Source organism: Coenobita brevimanus, chromosome 70, assembly GCF_032717465.1.
Source record: "Coenobita brevimanus isolate Jiangsu-jjx chromosome 70, ASM3271746v2, whole genome shotgun sequence".
NCBI lineage: Eukaryota > Metazoa > Arthropoda > Malacostraca > Decapoda > Coenobitidae > Coenobita > Coenobita brevimanus.
The window spans coordinates 54385602-54403648 of NC_137023.1; the positions used below are offsets into that span (position 1 = coordinate 54385602).

Genomic DNA, 18047 nt, shown 5'->3' on the forward strand with positions numbered 1-18047 from the left:
TGTAAAGTGGGGAAAAGTGGGGTGAAAAGGGGGACTTTGGGTGAACATCTATCTATCTATCTATTGCCAGACGCCTCAATCCCGTTTGGGGTGGCCACAAACAAATCGCCTCCAAGTCGCCCTGTCCCCCGCCATTTCACTGCCCTGCTCCCAACTCACACCCCCCTCTCTCATATACCTCTCCACCCCATCCCTCCATCTCATCCTCGGCCTCCCCCTCCCTCTTCCCCCCTCCACCTCACTCACATACACTCTCTTCGTCAGTCTTTCACCCTCCATCCTCTCCACATGGCCAAACCACCTCAGTGTGTTCCTCATAACGCTTCCTATCACATCCACATCCACACCACAACGCTCCTTTATATCCTCATTCGTCAGCCTGTCTCTCCACGTGACTCCACAGGTTCCTCTTAAATAACTCATTTCCACTGCTCTCACTCTTGACTTGTGTCCTTCCAACAATGTCCAAGCTTCACTTCCGTACGTTAGAGTTGGTATCACAATACTGTCATGTAGTAACTTTTTCACTTCCATGCTCACTTCCCTGTTTCTTATCACTGCTTTCAAGGAACCAGCAACCTTTCTTCCCTGCTGTACCCTTTCAAGCACTTCACCCTCCAAACCTCCATCCTTACTCATCACACTCCAGAACCAAATTCCATTATTCCCATAGGTTTTGTTATTTGTATGGCACGGTTTTCTATGGCACGGGCACGATCCAGAACCAATTAGCTGCGCCTTAGGTGACTTGACTATACAAAGATCCCTTTGTACAGAGGGAGAACCCTCTCAATGTCGGAAGACACAACAGCTCCCTGAACTTCTGCCAACCACTCCCTATCTTAGCCACAGAACTGGCTTCTGCCTCACCTCCAGCATAGAACATGTTCCCCAAATAACAAAACTCCTCCACACACTCAAGAGACTCACTTACAAGATCAATCCTTTCACACTTGACAATCTCTACTTGCCCTCCCTGACACTCAGCACAAAAAATCAGCATCCCACAGTCTACCTCTAATACCACAACATCTCTTATGCATCCACTTATCACAAATACTGCACATGATGGAGCTATTTCCCACACCCGTGTGGAAAACCACACGCAGCCACTCTCCCTCTGCTTTGCAGTAGTGCCACCAGTCCTAGATATCATCATTTTTGTTTTATCTGCATTTACTCTCAAACCCTTGAGCCCCATTCTGTCTGTCTACTTCCTAAACCTTTCCTCCGTCTCCCTTTCATTCTCTGCAATCAACACCAGGTTATCAGTATGTACTGTGCAGTATATCCCATGGGAGTCCATTTCTGAAGTCATGTGAGACAGCTTCAAGCACCATGACACAAAATAAGGGGCTCAAGACTGATCCCTGATGCAACCCAACAGTCACAGAAAACTCATCATTCAACTCTCCATTCACTCTCACCTGGATGCGAGCACGCACATACATAGCCATAACCACTCTAACCAACCACTCCTCGATCCCAAGCTTTCTCACTGCCTATTTCACTATCTCCCTGGGAAGTCTGTCAAATGCCTTCTCCAAATCAACAAAAATGAAGTACAACTTCTTTTTCTAGCCTATACATATTGCCTGAAGCTGTCAGACAATAAATATGGCATAAGTGGTCCCTTTGCCCAAACTACATCTCATTAATATTCACTCTTTCCCTAATCATAACTTCTAGAAATCTCTCCATTACATTCATTATCTGGTCGAAAATTTATGTCTCTCTATAGTTTCCTTTTTTCCAGAGCATCACCCTTCCTCTTGTACACATTTACAGTCACACTATTCAGCCAGTCATCTGGCACAACATAGTCATATATATTGGTATTTATCAATCAGTAACTAAACCCACTCCTATATCTCAAGAGACTTTCAGCATTTCAGTAGTGAACCCAGACACACCTACTGCCTTCCCCAACTGCATTCTGCCTATTGCCCTGCTCACAATAGCAGCATCAGTCAAAAGCCATGGGCCAAACCTGGATCACATGACTTCAAACCTTCCCTGTTCTAATCGACTCCACATTCAGCAACTGGTTGTCGTGCTTTCTCCAGGCATCTTTAAAATCCTCACATTCACAACTACCTTTGGTTCATTATTCTTCACACACTGCTTACCTATGATATACCTGTTTTTCCCTCTTCCCCTGATTTGCCACTAATAATACCATATTCTTCTTTTTAATGCTATTTAGGTTCTCCAGTAAAGTCTCTGAGACTCAGATATTGCCCTGTATACCTCCTTTCTAGCCTATGCTTGGCAGCCACGTATTCCTCTCTGTTACCACCCCTCTTCCATTCCCAGAAAAGCCTTCTTCTCTTCTTAAAAGTAGCTTCTACATCATCATCCCACTACCATGTTACTTTATGTCTTGGTGTGCCCCTCATTCATCCACACACTGAACCAGTAACTCTCAGGATGCCATTCTGGAGAGCTCTGTGTTCATTAACTTAAACTAACACTTCTGTCAACAGTTCTCTGCTCAGTCACAACTCAGATCATCTCATTATGGACAACTATATGGGTCCACTTTTGGTCAAACAAATATGGGAACTCTTACGTAATATTCAACCAAGTACTGAAGTCCTGAACAAGGTGTGAGACCATGAGGCTTTGCTAGAGTGGCGGATCTTGCATGTGAAAATTCTTGGGACCGAAAGGGACCCCCAAATCGGGGTTCACTAATGTAAAAACCGAGTGCAAAAATCCTTGTGGTGTGGCCAACTGACCAGGCCACTTCTGTAGATGCTTCCACATTTAGATAGTTGTACTGATACTGATGGTTCATCACTGGTTTTCAAATTCACTGCTCACTGTCTTGTTATTTTATCAGAACACTGTAATTCAATATTTATGCTTTTCAGAACAGCTCCAGGCATAATAAGGACAGTTGGTTTGTTCGTTCATTTGTTTTTGAAGGCTCCAACTTGCTTGCATGCATCAGCCTTGGTTACCTAATGGCGGTCCTCCATGCTGCACGAACTATTGCAGCCTCCCTGTTCAGTCCCTTAACCCTGAGGTCACACTTAATGACCTCATCCCATGTCTTTCTTTGTCTACCCCTCGCAACCCCACCCCCAATATTAACACATCTCACCTTCTGTGTCTAATTATCATCCCACATCCTCTCCACATGCCCAGACCATCTCAATCTACCTCTCCTCACCACAACACCAACACATTCCAGTCCCATCCTACTTCCCAACTCTTCCATCGTAAACCCAGCCCCCCCAGACCTTGCATGCAGGGACGCATTGCAGATCTACCTAATCATTGTCATTTCTGTATGTTTGAGCCTGCAAATATCCTCTTCCTTTACTGCCCAGGTCTCACTACCACATTTCTAACACATGCTGCATACAAAGACCCCTTAGCATGTACAGTAGGAAGAGTCCTCTCAATGTCAGGAGAGGTAACAGCTCCCTGAACTTCTTCCAACCTCTTCTAGCCCTAGCCACAGAGCTAGCTCCAGCCCCACCTCCAGCACACAACATGTCTCCCAAATAACAAAACTCTTCCACACACTCAAGAGATTCATCAGCAGGTTCAATCCTTTCACGCCTGACCATCTCCACCTGCTCTCCCCGACATGCCGCACACATAAAATCAGCATTATCTCACAGTCTACCTCTGATACCACTACATCTCTTGTGCACCCATTTATCACACACACTGCACAAGATGGAATTACTTCCCACGCCCTTGTGGCAAACTGCACATGGCTGCTCTCCCTCATATTTGACAGTACCACTACCAACCCTCAATATCATCACTTTTGTTTTTTCTGCATTTACCCTTAAGCCCTTGTGACCCATACCATCTCTCCACTTCCTAAATCTTCCCTCTGCCTCCCTTTCATTCTCTGCAATCTACACCAAATCATCAGCATGCAACATCTCCCAAGGGAGTCCATTTCTGAAGTCACGTGAGAAGGCTTCAAGTACCATGATAAACAACATGGGACTCAAAACTGACCCCTGATGCACACCACATACATGAAAATCTCATCACGCAAATCTCCATTCATTCTTACCTGGGTGCGAGCACCCACATACAAGGCCGTAACCACCCTAACCAGCCACTCCTCCATGCCAAGCTTTCTCATTGCCCACTTCACCACCTTTCTAGGGACTCTGTCAAAGGCCTTTTCCAAATCAACAAAAACAAAATACAGATCCCCTTTCTTCCCAATATATATAATATTGGTGTAACTGGGAAATAAAAACATGTAATGTGAAATGGAAGAAGTACTGATGGAGAGAGATCTGGAATAAATGAATGGATAAAAGTCTGAGTAAGTGAAAGTGATTTTTGTTGTTGTTGTTGCTGAGTAACTCTGGATTCTTTGGTCAAGCAGACCTATCTGCCAAAGGCATGCAACTGTCCCTGCTGGGCCATCCTGTGTAGTGAACTAACGTTACCTAGCAGCAGACAGCACCTTCCCACAGTGAGGTTAACGAAAGAGTTAGGAGGCTTGGTTCCTTGACTGTTTCTATATATCTATTGCCAGACGCCTTAATCCCGTAAGAGGTGGCCGCAAACAAATTGCCTCCATGTCGCCCTGTCCCCCACCATTTCACTGCCCTGCTTCCAGCTCACCCCCCTCTCTCATATGCCTCTCCACTACATCCCTCCATCTCATCCTTGGCCTCCTCCTCCCTCTCTCCCCCCTTCCACCTCACTCACATACACTCTCCTCGTCAGTCTCTCACGCTCCATCATCTCCACATGGCCAAACCACCTCAATGTGTTTCTCTTAACGCATCCTATCACATCCACATCCACACCACAACGCTACTTCAGTTCTACATTTGTCAGTCTGTCTCTCTATATGACTCCACATGCTCCTCTCAAATAACTCATTTCCACTGCTTTCATTCTTGACTTCTGTCACTCCAACAAGGTCCAACCTTCACTTCCATTCATTAGAGGTGATATCACAATACTGTCATGCGGTAACTTTTTCACTTCCATGCTCGCTTCCGTTTCTTATCACTACTTTCAAAGAACCAGCAAACTTTCTTCCTTGTTGTACCCTTTCAAGCACTTCACCCTCTAAACTTCCCTCCTTACTCATCAGTCATCACACTACCCAAGTACTTAAACACACTCACATTTCCATTTCCTCCTCATCCAACCTCACTGTACATTCACTAACCATTTCTCTCAACGACCATAACTTTACTCTTCCCTATATTCACCTTTAGAGTCCATTTCTTACACTCTCCCAAACTCATTCACCAAGCCTTGCAGCTCCCCTTCATCTTCACTTAACAACACAATATCATCTGCAAACAATAGTACAAGGAGTTTCCACACAGTGCCCTTTCTCATTAGGGCCGCTCCAACATCCACTGCCCTACCTTGTGTCTCTTTTATAACCCCATCCACATACAGACTGAACAACCCTCAAGATATGACACATCTCTGTTTCAATCCAATCTTCAAATAGAAAAAGTCATCAGTTCACTGTCCACACGCACTGCAGCCTTAGCGCCCTCACACATACTCTTCACCGCATTCAACAACTTCCCATCTACTCCATATATTCTTAATACTTTCCACAATCCATGTCTATCCACCCTGTCATATGCTTTCTCCAAATCCATGATGACCACACACAACTTCCTTCCCTTCTCTGGAAACTTTTCCACTAAAGACCTATGACTATGTGATCTACACAACTTCATCCCTTCCTAAAGCCTCCCTGTTCTTCTCCAACTAATTCCTCTGTTGTTTCCCTAACTCTGTCAGTAAGTGCCTTACCATATACTTTTCTATTACACTAAGAAGACAAATGCCCTTATGATACCATACTTCTTTTTCCCCTTTTCCTCTGTACAGAGGAATAATTATACCTGTCTTCCAATTCTCCAAGACTTTACCTTCCTCCTATGCCAATCTTCACATCTTCCACATCCATACTACTACTATCTCTCCCCCATGCTTCAGCATTTCACCACACACTCCATCAATTTCTGGAGCTTTCCCAATTTTGACTTGCTTTCACTGCTTCCACAACTTCCATCCTGCTGATTTCTTCCTCCCTTCTCACAGCCCTCCTTCTCCCAGCCATTCCCCAGCCACTTATATTCGCATTACTTTCATTCTCAATGTTCAACAATTCTTTAGTGTGTTCTCTCCATCTGCCCACTTTTTCTCCCATCTCCACTAGTAATCTGCCACTTTTATCTTTCACTCCCCGACTAACTTCTTTAACACCCAGCCTAACTCTCTTTACCTCTTTTCAGAAAATTATCATACAAACCCTCCACTTTACACTCGAATTCCTTCCAGATTCCTCATCCACTCTCTTCTTACTCTCTCTTAATAATCTTTTCACCTCTCTCTTCCTCTCTACACATAAGTCTCTCTTCTGTCTCTCAACTTCCTCCACATCCCCTGTTTCTCATCCATTCACTACATGTTTTCTTCTTTTGTGCCACAGCCCGTCTCACCTCTTCATTCCACCATGCTGTTCCTTGCACCCCCTTTCCTCTTCTCTTCACCCCACACACAACCTCACATGCTGCAGAGATTTCTTCTGTGCATATCTTGCACACACCTTCCATATCCCCCATCTGCTCCAAATCATATTTACCCAGTCGCTCCTCCACTACTTTCTTATATTCTGGCTTTTTTCCATCCTCTTGTAACCTTTTCACCCTCCTTGTAAGAATTACTTCCTCCGGTCCTTCCCTTCTTCTATTCCTCCATTTCATTTCAACCCTGACTTTCATCACCACCATGTGGTGGTCAGAAAGTCCACTCCCCCAACTCCCAAATGCTCTTGCATCCATTACACACCATCTCATTCTATCATCTGAACACACATAATCAATCACGGTCTTCTGTTCATTCAGTTCACCACTCACTCTTCTCGTCACTCACCACGTATACCTGTGGATCATTTTGTGTCTGAAGAGGGTATTGGCTATCACCAACCCCCTCGTGGCACAAATGTCCACTAGAGTACTGCCATTCTCATCCACTTCTGCAGGCACACCCCACTCACCAACTATTCCATCCACCTTCACATTCCCTATTTTTCTATTCATATCTCTAATCAAAAGCACTCACTCATTCCTTTCAAACTTTTCCATGCACACCTCCACATTTGTCCAGAACTCATCTCTCACTCTGCTTGCACAATCTTGTGTTGGCGCATAGACACACACAATTGCCCACATTTGTAGTCCACCTTTCAATCTTACCCACACAACTCATGAGCCAACTGATCCATACTCTCTTATATTTTCCTTCCAACCCTTGCACACAGCAATACACGCTCCTTCTTTTGCCCTTTCATTCTCAGCCACTCCTGCGCATTTACCCCATCCATACTCGCATTCTCTCACACTCTCACCTCCCCATTTAGTTTCAGCTAATCCACATACATCCACTTTTGCACCCTCATGCACCTGGACAATCTCTCTCTCTCTTTCACCTCATCATCTGCATTGTTTCATTTACTGATAAAGGCTTCACTATGCTTGAATTCATCAGACCTGGTCAACTAACTACAACCCTCCATGTTGCTCAATCTCTAGCAACCTCTACATTGTCCCTTATCCCTGAGATCATGCTCTAGAACTCTGTTACAAGTCTTTTTTGATCTGCCTCTTGCAATGCTACCCTCAACATTCTTATCTCTCACTCTACACAGGCAGTTATCACCCTCCATCCTCTTCAAATGCCCAAGCTATCTCGATCTACCCCTTATCACCACAGCACTAATAAGTTCATGTCGCATCCTTGTTATCAACTCATTTGCAATCTTCATCCTCTCAGGCTTGTCATTCTAGGGCAGACTACACTTCCATTTACTCACAATCATCTCTGTACATCTGAGCCTAACAATATCGTCTTAATTTACTGCCCAGGCTTCACTACCATAAAGCGTTATACTCCCCTCTCACAAATGCAGCAGACAAGAACCCCTTTGCATGGAGGGAGAGCCCTCTCCATGTCAGGAGAGGTAACAACTTCCTAAACTTCTTCCAACCATTCCTTAACCCGACAGCTGTGATGTACATCATATGATGGAAAACTTGTTGTTGTGACGTACATCATATGAGCAAGCTTTTTTTAAAATGGGCATGATACTTCTCCCATATGTCTTCATTACTTCACTATGGCTGAACTAAGGTAAATAATGAACTCATATTGATTTTTCCTATACTTTTCCACGGATTCTTTCATTTCATACAAGCGAAAAGTTTTCTTCCCGTTTTTTTTTGCATGGGGGGATAGACCAGGAATGTCTTTATTACTTCACCATGGCTAAATGAATGGAAATAATGAACTCATATTTGTTCTTCCTATACTTTTCCATGCACTCTTTCATTCGTATGAGCAAAAATTACTCTATCTATCTATCTATCTATTGCCAGACGCCATAATCCCGTAAGGGGTGGCCATTTGACTTTGAGTTAGTTGTTTTACGGGGAGGGGCACTAACCCTCCACCAACCCACTTGTTGACACGTAGGGAACACGTATGGTTACTTCTGAGAGAAAAAAAATCCCATTTTTTTTGTGTATGGGAGGGTAAACTAGGAAACCTAATGCCACAGTTGTCGGGTTAACCCTGCAACTGAGTTAACTTCAGCCCCACCTCCAGCACATATCATGTCCCCCAAATAACAAAACTCTGCCACACACTCATGATATTCTCCGTATGCACTCCATTACATACCGCACACTTAAAATCAGCATTATTTTTAAACTTGTTTCTATACCACTACATCTCTTGTGCATCCACAGTCCACAAGCACTGCCCATCCTTGTGGCAAATATGGTCACACTCCTGCTATGACAGCACTGCCACTTGTACTAGATATAATTGCTTCAGTTTTATTCACATTTCCTTTCAAACCCTCGTAAGCCATTCAACCTCTTCGCCTCTGAAATCTTTCCTCTGCTACCCTCTCATTTTCTGTGATCAACATCAAGTCATCAGTGTAAAATACCTCCCAAGGGAATCCAGATCTGACGTCATGTGAAAGAAGCTTACAGCACCACGATAAGTAATAAAGAGCTTAAAGCCATCCCTGATGCGAACCAACATTCAAGGAAAATTCATCACTCTGTCCACTTTCACCTGGATGCAAGCGCCCTCACATATTGCCATACTCACTCTTCCTAACCATTCCTCAATTCCAAGCTTTCTCACAGCCCACTTCACCAATTCCCTGGGCACTCATCCAAATGCCTTCTCTAAATCAACAAAACAAAGTAAAATTCTCTTTTCCTTCCTATATATTTTTTCTAATGTGGCTGGATAATGAATATTACATCACTTTGCCTGGCAAAAACTCATAATGCATCTCACCAATATTCAATCTTTCCCTTATCATACCTTCTAGGAATCTCTCCATTACCCTCACTATCAGGTCCAAAAGCTTTGTGCCATCATAATTTCCTCTGTCCAGGGCATCATTCTTCCCCTTGCTGGTAGGTGGTGGCGACAATCATCCATTCACTTGATGCAGTTCCGCCTACTTCTTCCTTCACCTTTGTCATTCTGCTTCTGTGTCTGCCCTCCTAGCTTTTTACTTCTTCCTGGCACTCTTTTATTACTCTTCTTTCCATTTCTGGTAACTATACAAGTAACATGTCTAATGGCTTACTATAGCCAAGGAAGCCATTTACAAGGCTGGATGGTATCCCACAGCCAGATCATAGAGTAAAGTGGGGCCTACTATGGTGTCCCTGTTAACTGGGTGAGATGCAAATGCGGCATCCACTCAGGAACCATACCTCCAAACTTTTCTCTGTGCCTTGCTGTAGTGAGATGCTGTCAACTGCATGAGAATATCGGATCACTGCATGGGACAGCCGAGCATGGGCATTTGCTTGCCTGTGGTTGAAGGGACTACTCAGCCAGACACATTGGGGTTGATCAATGACAACATCCCTTCCCCTTTTACCCATTCACAATCATGCCCATCAACTAATAATTTGGAACAACACATTCATGCACTGTATAACAGAACTTATTAAATCAATAACTAAACCCACTCCTACCATCTCTGGAGGACTTCAACATCTCAGCACTTAACCCAGATATACCTGCAGCTATCCTCAACTACATTCTGTCAACTGCCTTGTCTAGGGTACAAACATCAACCACACACTAAGGGTCAAACACTGGATCTGCTGCCTCAATACTTTCCCTGTTCCTGGATGGACACTGCATTTTGTCTCACCACCCGGTTAACAGCGATGTCGAAGTAAAATTCACATAACTCTTTTAGTTTGTTATATGGTTATCACCCAGTGTTGTTAATGGTTTCCTTGTTTACAGGAAACCATTAATTCTGCCAGCCAATGCAGTGTCACTGAAGAGGAAAAAGGGTAATAAAAATCAACAGGCATTGGGAGAAAATAGAAAGGAAGAGAGGAAGGCAAGCACAGAAAAAGAAAGGTAAAGATGAAGGATGAAACAGGCTGCACTAAATCAAGTAACTGATAGAAGAAGCAGGCTGGATACAGTTCTCTCATAGCCATTCCCTGCACGAGGAGGAGGAAAAATCATGCACTAAACTAACCTTCAAACACTCCTTTCTGAGTGAGCCATAATCACACTGTGGGCATTTGAATGGTTTCTCTGGAAGATGGAGCTTCATGTGCCGCTGCAAGTGGCTGTTGGTGATGAAACTGTGGCGGCAGACGCTGCATACATATGGGCGGCAATTTGAGTGACGCTGCATATGCTCCTTCAGGTGAGACTTCTTGGCAGTTGAATAGGAGCATCCTGACACTTGGCACCTCAGTACTTCCCCTGTGGTTACCACCTTCATTATAACCAACATCATTGCTTTCTTTCTCATTACAGTATCATGGAACATGGGTTGGGGAGATGCAGGGGAAAAAAAAAAAAAAAAGCTTGACAACTATAAAACAATCTGTCTGATAAAATGGATCACACATCCATTTTACCCACAGGCAAATCTTTCATATTTCTTGGCTTCACTTTACTTGCCAAATGGTTCATACATAATTTGTTTCAAGGTGAGGGGTAATTGTCACATGGTATAAAATTGCAACTAAGTTACTTTACCACTAATTAACTTACCAGCATGGAACAGAAGTGATGTTGCTAATCATTAAACTTTCAGCACAGGGCTTACATACCATCATACCATAAACAGAAAAATGCACTCATTCATGGATAGCTGCACTAGATGTAGTGCTGCTCTCAGGTGTCTGCCCTTTCCTCTCCTCCATTCTTCTTTCCTTCCATCCTCTTCTGTTTTTCTTTCCTTCATTCTTTCCTCATCCATCTGCCTACGGGTGACTTTACACCCCCTCTTCTGTCTTTCTTTCCTTCATTCTTTCCTCTTCCTTCTGCCTGTGGGTGACTCTACACCGAGAGATGAGCCAAATGGTTTCCTTTACACCAGGAGACCATTTACTATGCTGGATGGTAACCATATAACCAAATTTTGGAGCTTGGTGGTTTAGTGGGTAATTGAAGCGCTCTGGTTGGACTGAGCTGGTGAAAGTTTATATCCAAGGGGTGGTTGGGATTTATTGCTCACACAATGCCTCTCAGGGATGAGTGAGGCTGGTCACTCTCATCTTAAATGTCAGGACCAACTTTATCTACCCCTGAGGTCCTATGGTCCTAATGGGGCAACGTAGGACTGGATGATATATGAACGATGATATTTGAATGCATATAATATATAAACTCTGCAAAGTCAAGCGCAAATGATTCTCCAATACTAAGAGAACTGGAAATGGTGAGATACTAATAAGAAACAGAGGTTGTGGCACCTCTCATCAGAAAAGTATTGTACTATCCCTGTCACTTGCCTCTATTGTATCACTCTAGCATCACATTCTTCATCTGTATAATTCTGCATCCTGATGTTGTTGAGGACTATCACTGCCTCTTGTACAAACCTGAGCAGATTACATTATTGTTGATACTGTACTGTGTTGCATTACAGGCAATGAAAAGATAAAATACTAGGTTCACCTATGACCACCTCCGGCTGTTTTACTGCCACACATGTGCTGTGGTATTGTGACTTGTTCCATAATGATGCCCTATATGATTTATGTATTTTGTGAGTAATAATTAACCCTATCAGGTTTCTGGGCCGGGCACATTATATCTTTGCTAGAGTCAGCCACTCTCATGCTGACCTACATCTTCGTGACGCGATATTTTTCTCTGATCCCTCTGTGTAAATACACTTTTCATGACAGAATGTTGATTGTGGTGTCATTTTAAAGCTGAATAGCTTTACTTTATTGTAGTATATTCACAAAAGGAGAACACAAAAAATAAAATGTCAAAATGACGAGTTGAAGTTAGGCAAAAACCAAAAATTTTATACCTTGCCAAAGAAAAAGATTCGGTAAAAAAAAAAAAATAAAGATGTGTAAATCTGATTTAAACCATGCTAAACTACAATAAATTATCTCTACAATGATATATATAGATTATGGTGATTTTTACATTTTATTGCGTGATAAAACAAAAGGAAAGAGAAGCACAATTTTATTTTAGTCTCGGCCGCATATTGGTTTCGCAATCTTTTTCTTTGATCGGCCGGTGTAAATACACTTTTTATGATAGGATGCTCGTTGTGGTGTTATTTTGAAGCTGAATAGCTGTACTTTACCGAAGTATCTTCAAAAAAGGAAAACAAAGAAAATAAAGAGTCAAAGCGATGAGCTGAATTTAGGCAAAAACCAAAAATTTTATATCTTGCTGTAGAATAATATTCGCCAAGAATAAAGTGATAAAGAAACAAAGCCGTGAGTTCGACCAGCTGTGCTATACGCACCATGCACAAGGCAACCATTCCGTGACGTCACGCTTGAGCCTCTCTGTTATGACGTGAAAACGCAATTTATGGTGAATATTTTACAAAAGTTTCTTAAAATGATGATTAAAAGCGTCATCGGAATCTCTGAGGTTGGATTTGAAATGACAATCAAAATCGTCATCAGAATCTCAAAGGGTTAATATTCGGGAGCTGTTAACCCCTCCACGACCGTGCCTCCAGAACTTGTCGGGATCCACAGCCCGACCATGGGGCCGATTTTTCGAGTTTCCAAAATCGATATTTCTTCTTGCCAAATTGAAGAGGAACATTAAACGCACCTGGCAATGCAATTCTGAGCTTTCTGGACGCATCCTGAGCCATCCAAAGGGCGCGGAATTTGTGCAAATTTACGCAGGTGATATTGGTGACAAAGATTTTTTTTTTTACCCCCAAAAAGCTCAATGGTGCTGAAATGGTTTGGAATGCCTAGATATGTGTATTACAAACAAAATCAGTACATAATATGGTAGGTTTCAATAAAAAAAAATTAATAATTATTTTTTTCATTATTATGTTTATACAATTATCAAGTTACAGTATATCTGTGGTCTGGGAGGTTTAGTTTGCATCCAAAGACAGACGAGAGATGATATTTCTACACTCTAACCAGATAAGGGTCCTCCTTTGTGTGAACAGGCTGAACCGCGGCGTCTAAAATTTGATACAACTCGTGATTAGCATTTCACATGGGGGAATTACTGTGAAGGAAGGGGATGTTTTACATCAATATATTAACCACGAGAATACCTTATATGTTGCTGAAATGCTTCTGCAATGCAAAAAATATTTAAATGAACAAATTCAGTAAATAATATGTTTACTTATAAATAAAAGTATCATAATTATGAATGTTTTCCCTCTTTTTTATGTGTATAATGTTTACTGAGGGCAGAGAGGCTGTAAACATGATTGGTTTTGGGGGTGTGCAGAGAAGGAATCCAGTGCCAGGAAACTTGACACTTGCACAGGTGAAGAATGCTGTGATGTGCCTGAAACATGGGGAAGCATCTGAGGGTGATGAGTTGTATGCAGAAATGAATAAGTGTAGTGGAGAGAGTGGAATTAAGCGCCTGTTGTTGATATGTATGAAGGCATGGATGAGTAAAACTGTGCCAGTAGAATGGAAAAAGGCAGTGACTGTACCCCTGCAAAAAAATAAAGGTGGGCGAAGTGAGTGCAAGAATTATCGTGGAATAAGTCTACTGAGTGTTGCGGTGAAGGTATATGGAAGAATTATTATACAGAAAGTAAGAGAGATATCAGAAATCCTAGTGAGTGACAAACACGGTGACTTTAGGAGTGGCAAAGGATGCGTGGATCAAATAACTGCAGCGAGACAGATAATGGAGAAGGCTTGTGAGACAGAGAAGGATTGTGGAAGGTTTAGCACATGTACGGTGTAGATGGTACGCTGCTAGGTGCCACCAGGAGTTTTTATGATGGTAGTGAGGCAAGTGTAACGGTAAATGGGCATCGAAGTGAATGGATCACGATCAATGTGGACATGCGACATGGTTGTGTGATGTCCCCCATGGCTGTTCAATATATACATAGATGAGGTGATGAAAGAAGTAAAAACACAAGTACTATAATGGAGAGAGGGGTGGCACTGGTAATGAATGGTGATGGATGGAATATCTCAAATTTGTTGTATGCTGATGATGCAGTACTGCTTGCAAATATGGGGAAAGAGCCTGGTAGGCTAGTGCAGAGTTTTGTTGACATCTGTGAATGTCGTGCCTTGAAAGCAAATGTAGAAAAGACTACAGTGATGGTAATCAAGAAAAAGTGTGACTCCCAGCATGATGTTACAGTGAATGGAGAGAGACTGGAACCAGTGAGAGATTTCAAATACCTGTACCTGGGTAAAGTGACAGAAAAGAGAGGAAAATGTGCAAAAGCAGTGGAAAGTAGAGTAACACAAGGAAGGAAAGTACAGTAGCTGGTGCTATGGAGGCCTTGATAAGAAGCAAAGGCTTGAGTGTCACAGCTGCACAAGGCTTACATGAAGGAATCCTAGTGCCAGCTTTAACATATGGATGTGAGCCTATGGTGTGGCATGAAAATGAAAAGTCAAGAGTGAGAACTGTGGAGATGGGACTGCTTAGGAATGTGTGTGGAGTACAGAGAATGGACAAGATACAAAATAATGTGATACGTGAATGCTGCAGAGCGAGGAAATCTGTGGACACCAGAATCGAAGAAAGTGTACTGAGATGGTATGGTCATGTGGAGAGAATGGATAATATGAGTGGTGAAAAAGGTACATCTGAGCAAATCTGAAGGAGGGAGAAGGTAAAGTAGGCCAAGGAGAAGATGGAGGGATATGGTGAATGAATGTGTGAGGAAGAGAGGTAAGGAAGTTGGTGGGGCTAGTGGACTGACAAAAGAGCAAGCTGGCTGGATGAATGTTGTGAGGAGAAGTGCATGGCTGTACATTTCTTCCCTGCCCACCACAACAACCAGTCATGTTTACTACTACTCTACTCTCATTATTCCCATCCATTATGACATTCAAGTTATTCTTTCTGTCTGGTACCTACATTACTTCCATAATTATACAGTATTAGTATTCTTCCAATTTCATCCTCCACTTTCTCACATTTCTTTACACCTTCATTTTCACGAACCTATAACTTTTTCCAAAATATTTTCCTATTTTAGTAGTAAGCGATACAGGTCTGTAATTGAGTGGATCTTACCTATCTCCTCCCTTGAAGACTGGCACAATACTTGCTCTTTTCCAATCTTTAGGTAACTGTCCATTTTCCAATGAGGTCTTGATGATGATATAAACAGGCCACACTAACTGGTCTGCACATTCCTTCAGGATCCATCCAGCCACACCACCTGGTCCCATTGCTTTTCTCACATTCAAATCCCTCATCAGTTGCGGCACCTTATTCACATCAACTGTAATTTCTGCCATTCCCGTCATCCTGGGTTCCATTTCAAGTTCCCTACATTCCTCTTCCAACACATAAACTGACTGCAGCTTGTTGTTCAATATTTCACACAATTCTTCTTCTCTTTCGTAAGTTTCATCTCCATCCCTCAATCGTATTATACTGTCCTTAATTTTCATTTTACCATTTACAAACCTATAAAACAGTTTTGGCTTTAAAAAAAATTTAGTTACAAAATCTTTTTCATATTTCCTTTCTTCTTCTCTCTGCACCCTTACATATTCATTTCTTACCTGTTTGTACTCTTCCCAAGCCCTTTCACTATACCTTCTTCTCACTTTATTCCATGCTCTTTTTCTTGCCTCATGTGCCAAACCGAAGGTTTGGATAATGGATCCACTAGCAACCAATGCTCAATGCAATGCCTTCCTACTATTGAAATAACTTCTGAACTGCACGACAATCAACCCTGCAATATCAAAGGCTACAGCACAGAAGTTTTTAAATCATTTGTGATACCTGTCACCAGAAGTTGCTGGATTGACTCTATCTGATGGCCAAGTAAGTACTTTAACAAAGAAGCTGATGATGAGCACCAAGATTTGGATGATGAAGTTGGCCAGGGTCATACAAAACAAATCAGTGTCAATTTAAATTCATTCGGGAACCAGACACTTGATGATTTTGTCTCAGTCAAGAGTATGACTCTGTCTGAAATGATGGAGCTTCCAGACACATTTCTTGATGTCGCTCCAGACATGTGGGGGACACAGGAAGACTTTCAGGAAGCTGCAGAGACTGCTCACACCATCAAAGTGGTGAATGATCATGCTGAACGTGGCATTGTACTGATTCATAAATACAGTGGCCTTTTGGCAAAAGATGAGTCACAACTTCAGTTCTTATTACAAATCATTTAGCAGCACCGGCAGCTTTATCCAGACAGCAAGAGACAGACACTGATTGGACTCTGTGGACTACACTGATTTGTTGCACTTCTACATCCTTTAAGGCATGCATGTGACAAACTGTTAATGAATATAAACATCAACTTTTGCAATCAAGCATGTTACATAACAAAAACAAAACTGTACACAATTTGTTTCTGCGTTTTTGTTAACAATTTTGTTATCTTTGTATTCTTTGTGATGATTGAGCTAGGTTCAAACTTTTTGTAAATGTTTTTAGCTGAAGTGGAACATTTTTGGGGGGTAAGACCTATGAAAAAAAAAAAATAATAATAATAATAAAAAAATCAGTTTTTAAGCACCTCCCTAATACACACACTAGATGAGACAAATATCTGAGAAATTTATCAGTATTTTTTAATGAAAGTAAGGACCATGCAAATGAGATGTACAATTATTGGATGGGCAAAGAAATACAGTGAGATGGTATGAACAAATACAAAGACTGTACAAAAACAGGGTGCAAAATAATGCTCAAAGTAGGCTAATACAAAGAATGCATACACAGCAACTTAGTTAACACTTACCAGTATGTTTCTTGGTGTGAGTTATGAGAGCGTTTTTAGTTTTGCCTGACCAGCCGCAGGTCTCACATAAGAAGGGGCGTTCATTGGTGTGGGAAGTCTCATGAACTTGCAGAACTTGGATTCGTGAGAATGAAGCACCACAGGTTTTACCTAAAGACAAACAATAACTTTAGTAGCAGTGGAATGTTCAAGATAAATATAAACACTTCAGAAGTAGCTGTGTTTGTGAAATTTATCTACAAAAAATCAAAACAAAAAATATCACTAATGTATACCCTTGATGCTCGCGGACTTGAAGCTCGCAGATTCTTCACTCTGGTGATAAATAATAATGAACAGTGAAATAAAATGAAAAAAGGCTGAGTTTGAATGGCGCGCGCATATGTAAATCACACGTCGGTCATAACTCATCATCTTAAACTACATTTCCAATAATTAATCTTCTTACAGCAAGGTGAATTGAGGAGAATGTATTGTACACTGATGAGAACTGATGACAATATATTGACATTATTGTACTGTATGGTATTTTTAAAACCTTTTATTGTACAATTTATTGTATTTTGAATTATATTCATGCATAATCATTCACCATTATCATTAAACTAAACTATCAGAAACCATTCTCTTTATGTGTACTGCGTGTCGGGGAGAGCAGGTGGAAATTGTCAGGCGTGAAAGGATTGATTTGCTGGTGAAATCTCTTGAGTGTGTGGAAGAGTTTTGTTATTTGGGAGACATGTTGTGTGCTGGAGGTGGAGCTGGAGCTAGCTCTGTGGCTAGGGTG

The 18047-nt window shown here is 41.9% G+C and overlaps 1 protein-coding gene across 1 annotated transcript in view; it reads right to left on the reverse strand.

The window, feature by feature from the left end:
• Positions 1–18047, reverse strand: part of LOC145406451 (uncharacterized) — an 86116-nt gene that overhangs the window by 15122 nt on the left and 52947 nt on the right. Inside the window, exons 11-12 of the mRNA XM_080277607.1 lie at positions 17261–17410; positions 10565–10797 (exon numbers count right to left, since the gene is read on the reverse strand). Coding sequence (XP_080133733.1) covers positions 10565–10797; positions 17261–17410 — 383 coding nt within the window. The remainder of the gene's footprint in view (positions 1–10564; positions 10798–17260; positions 17411–18047) is intronic.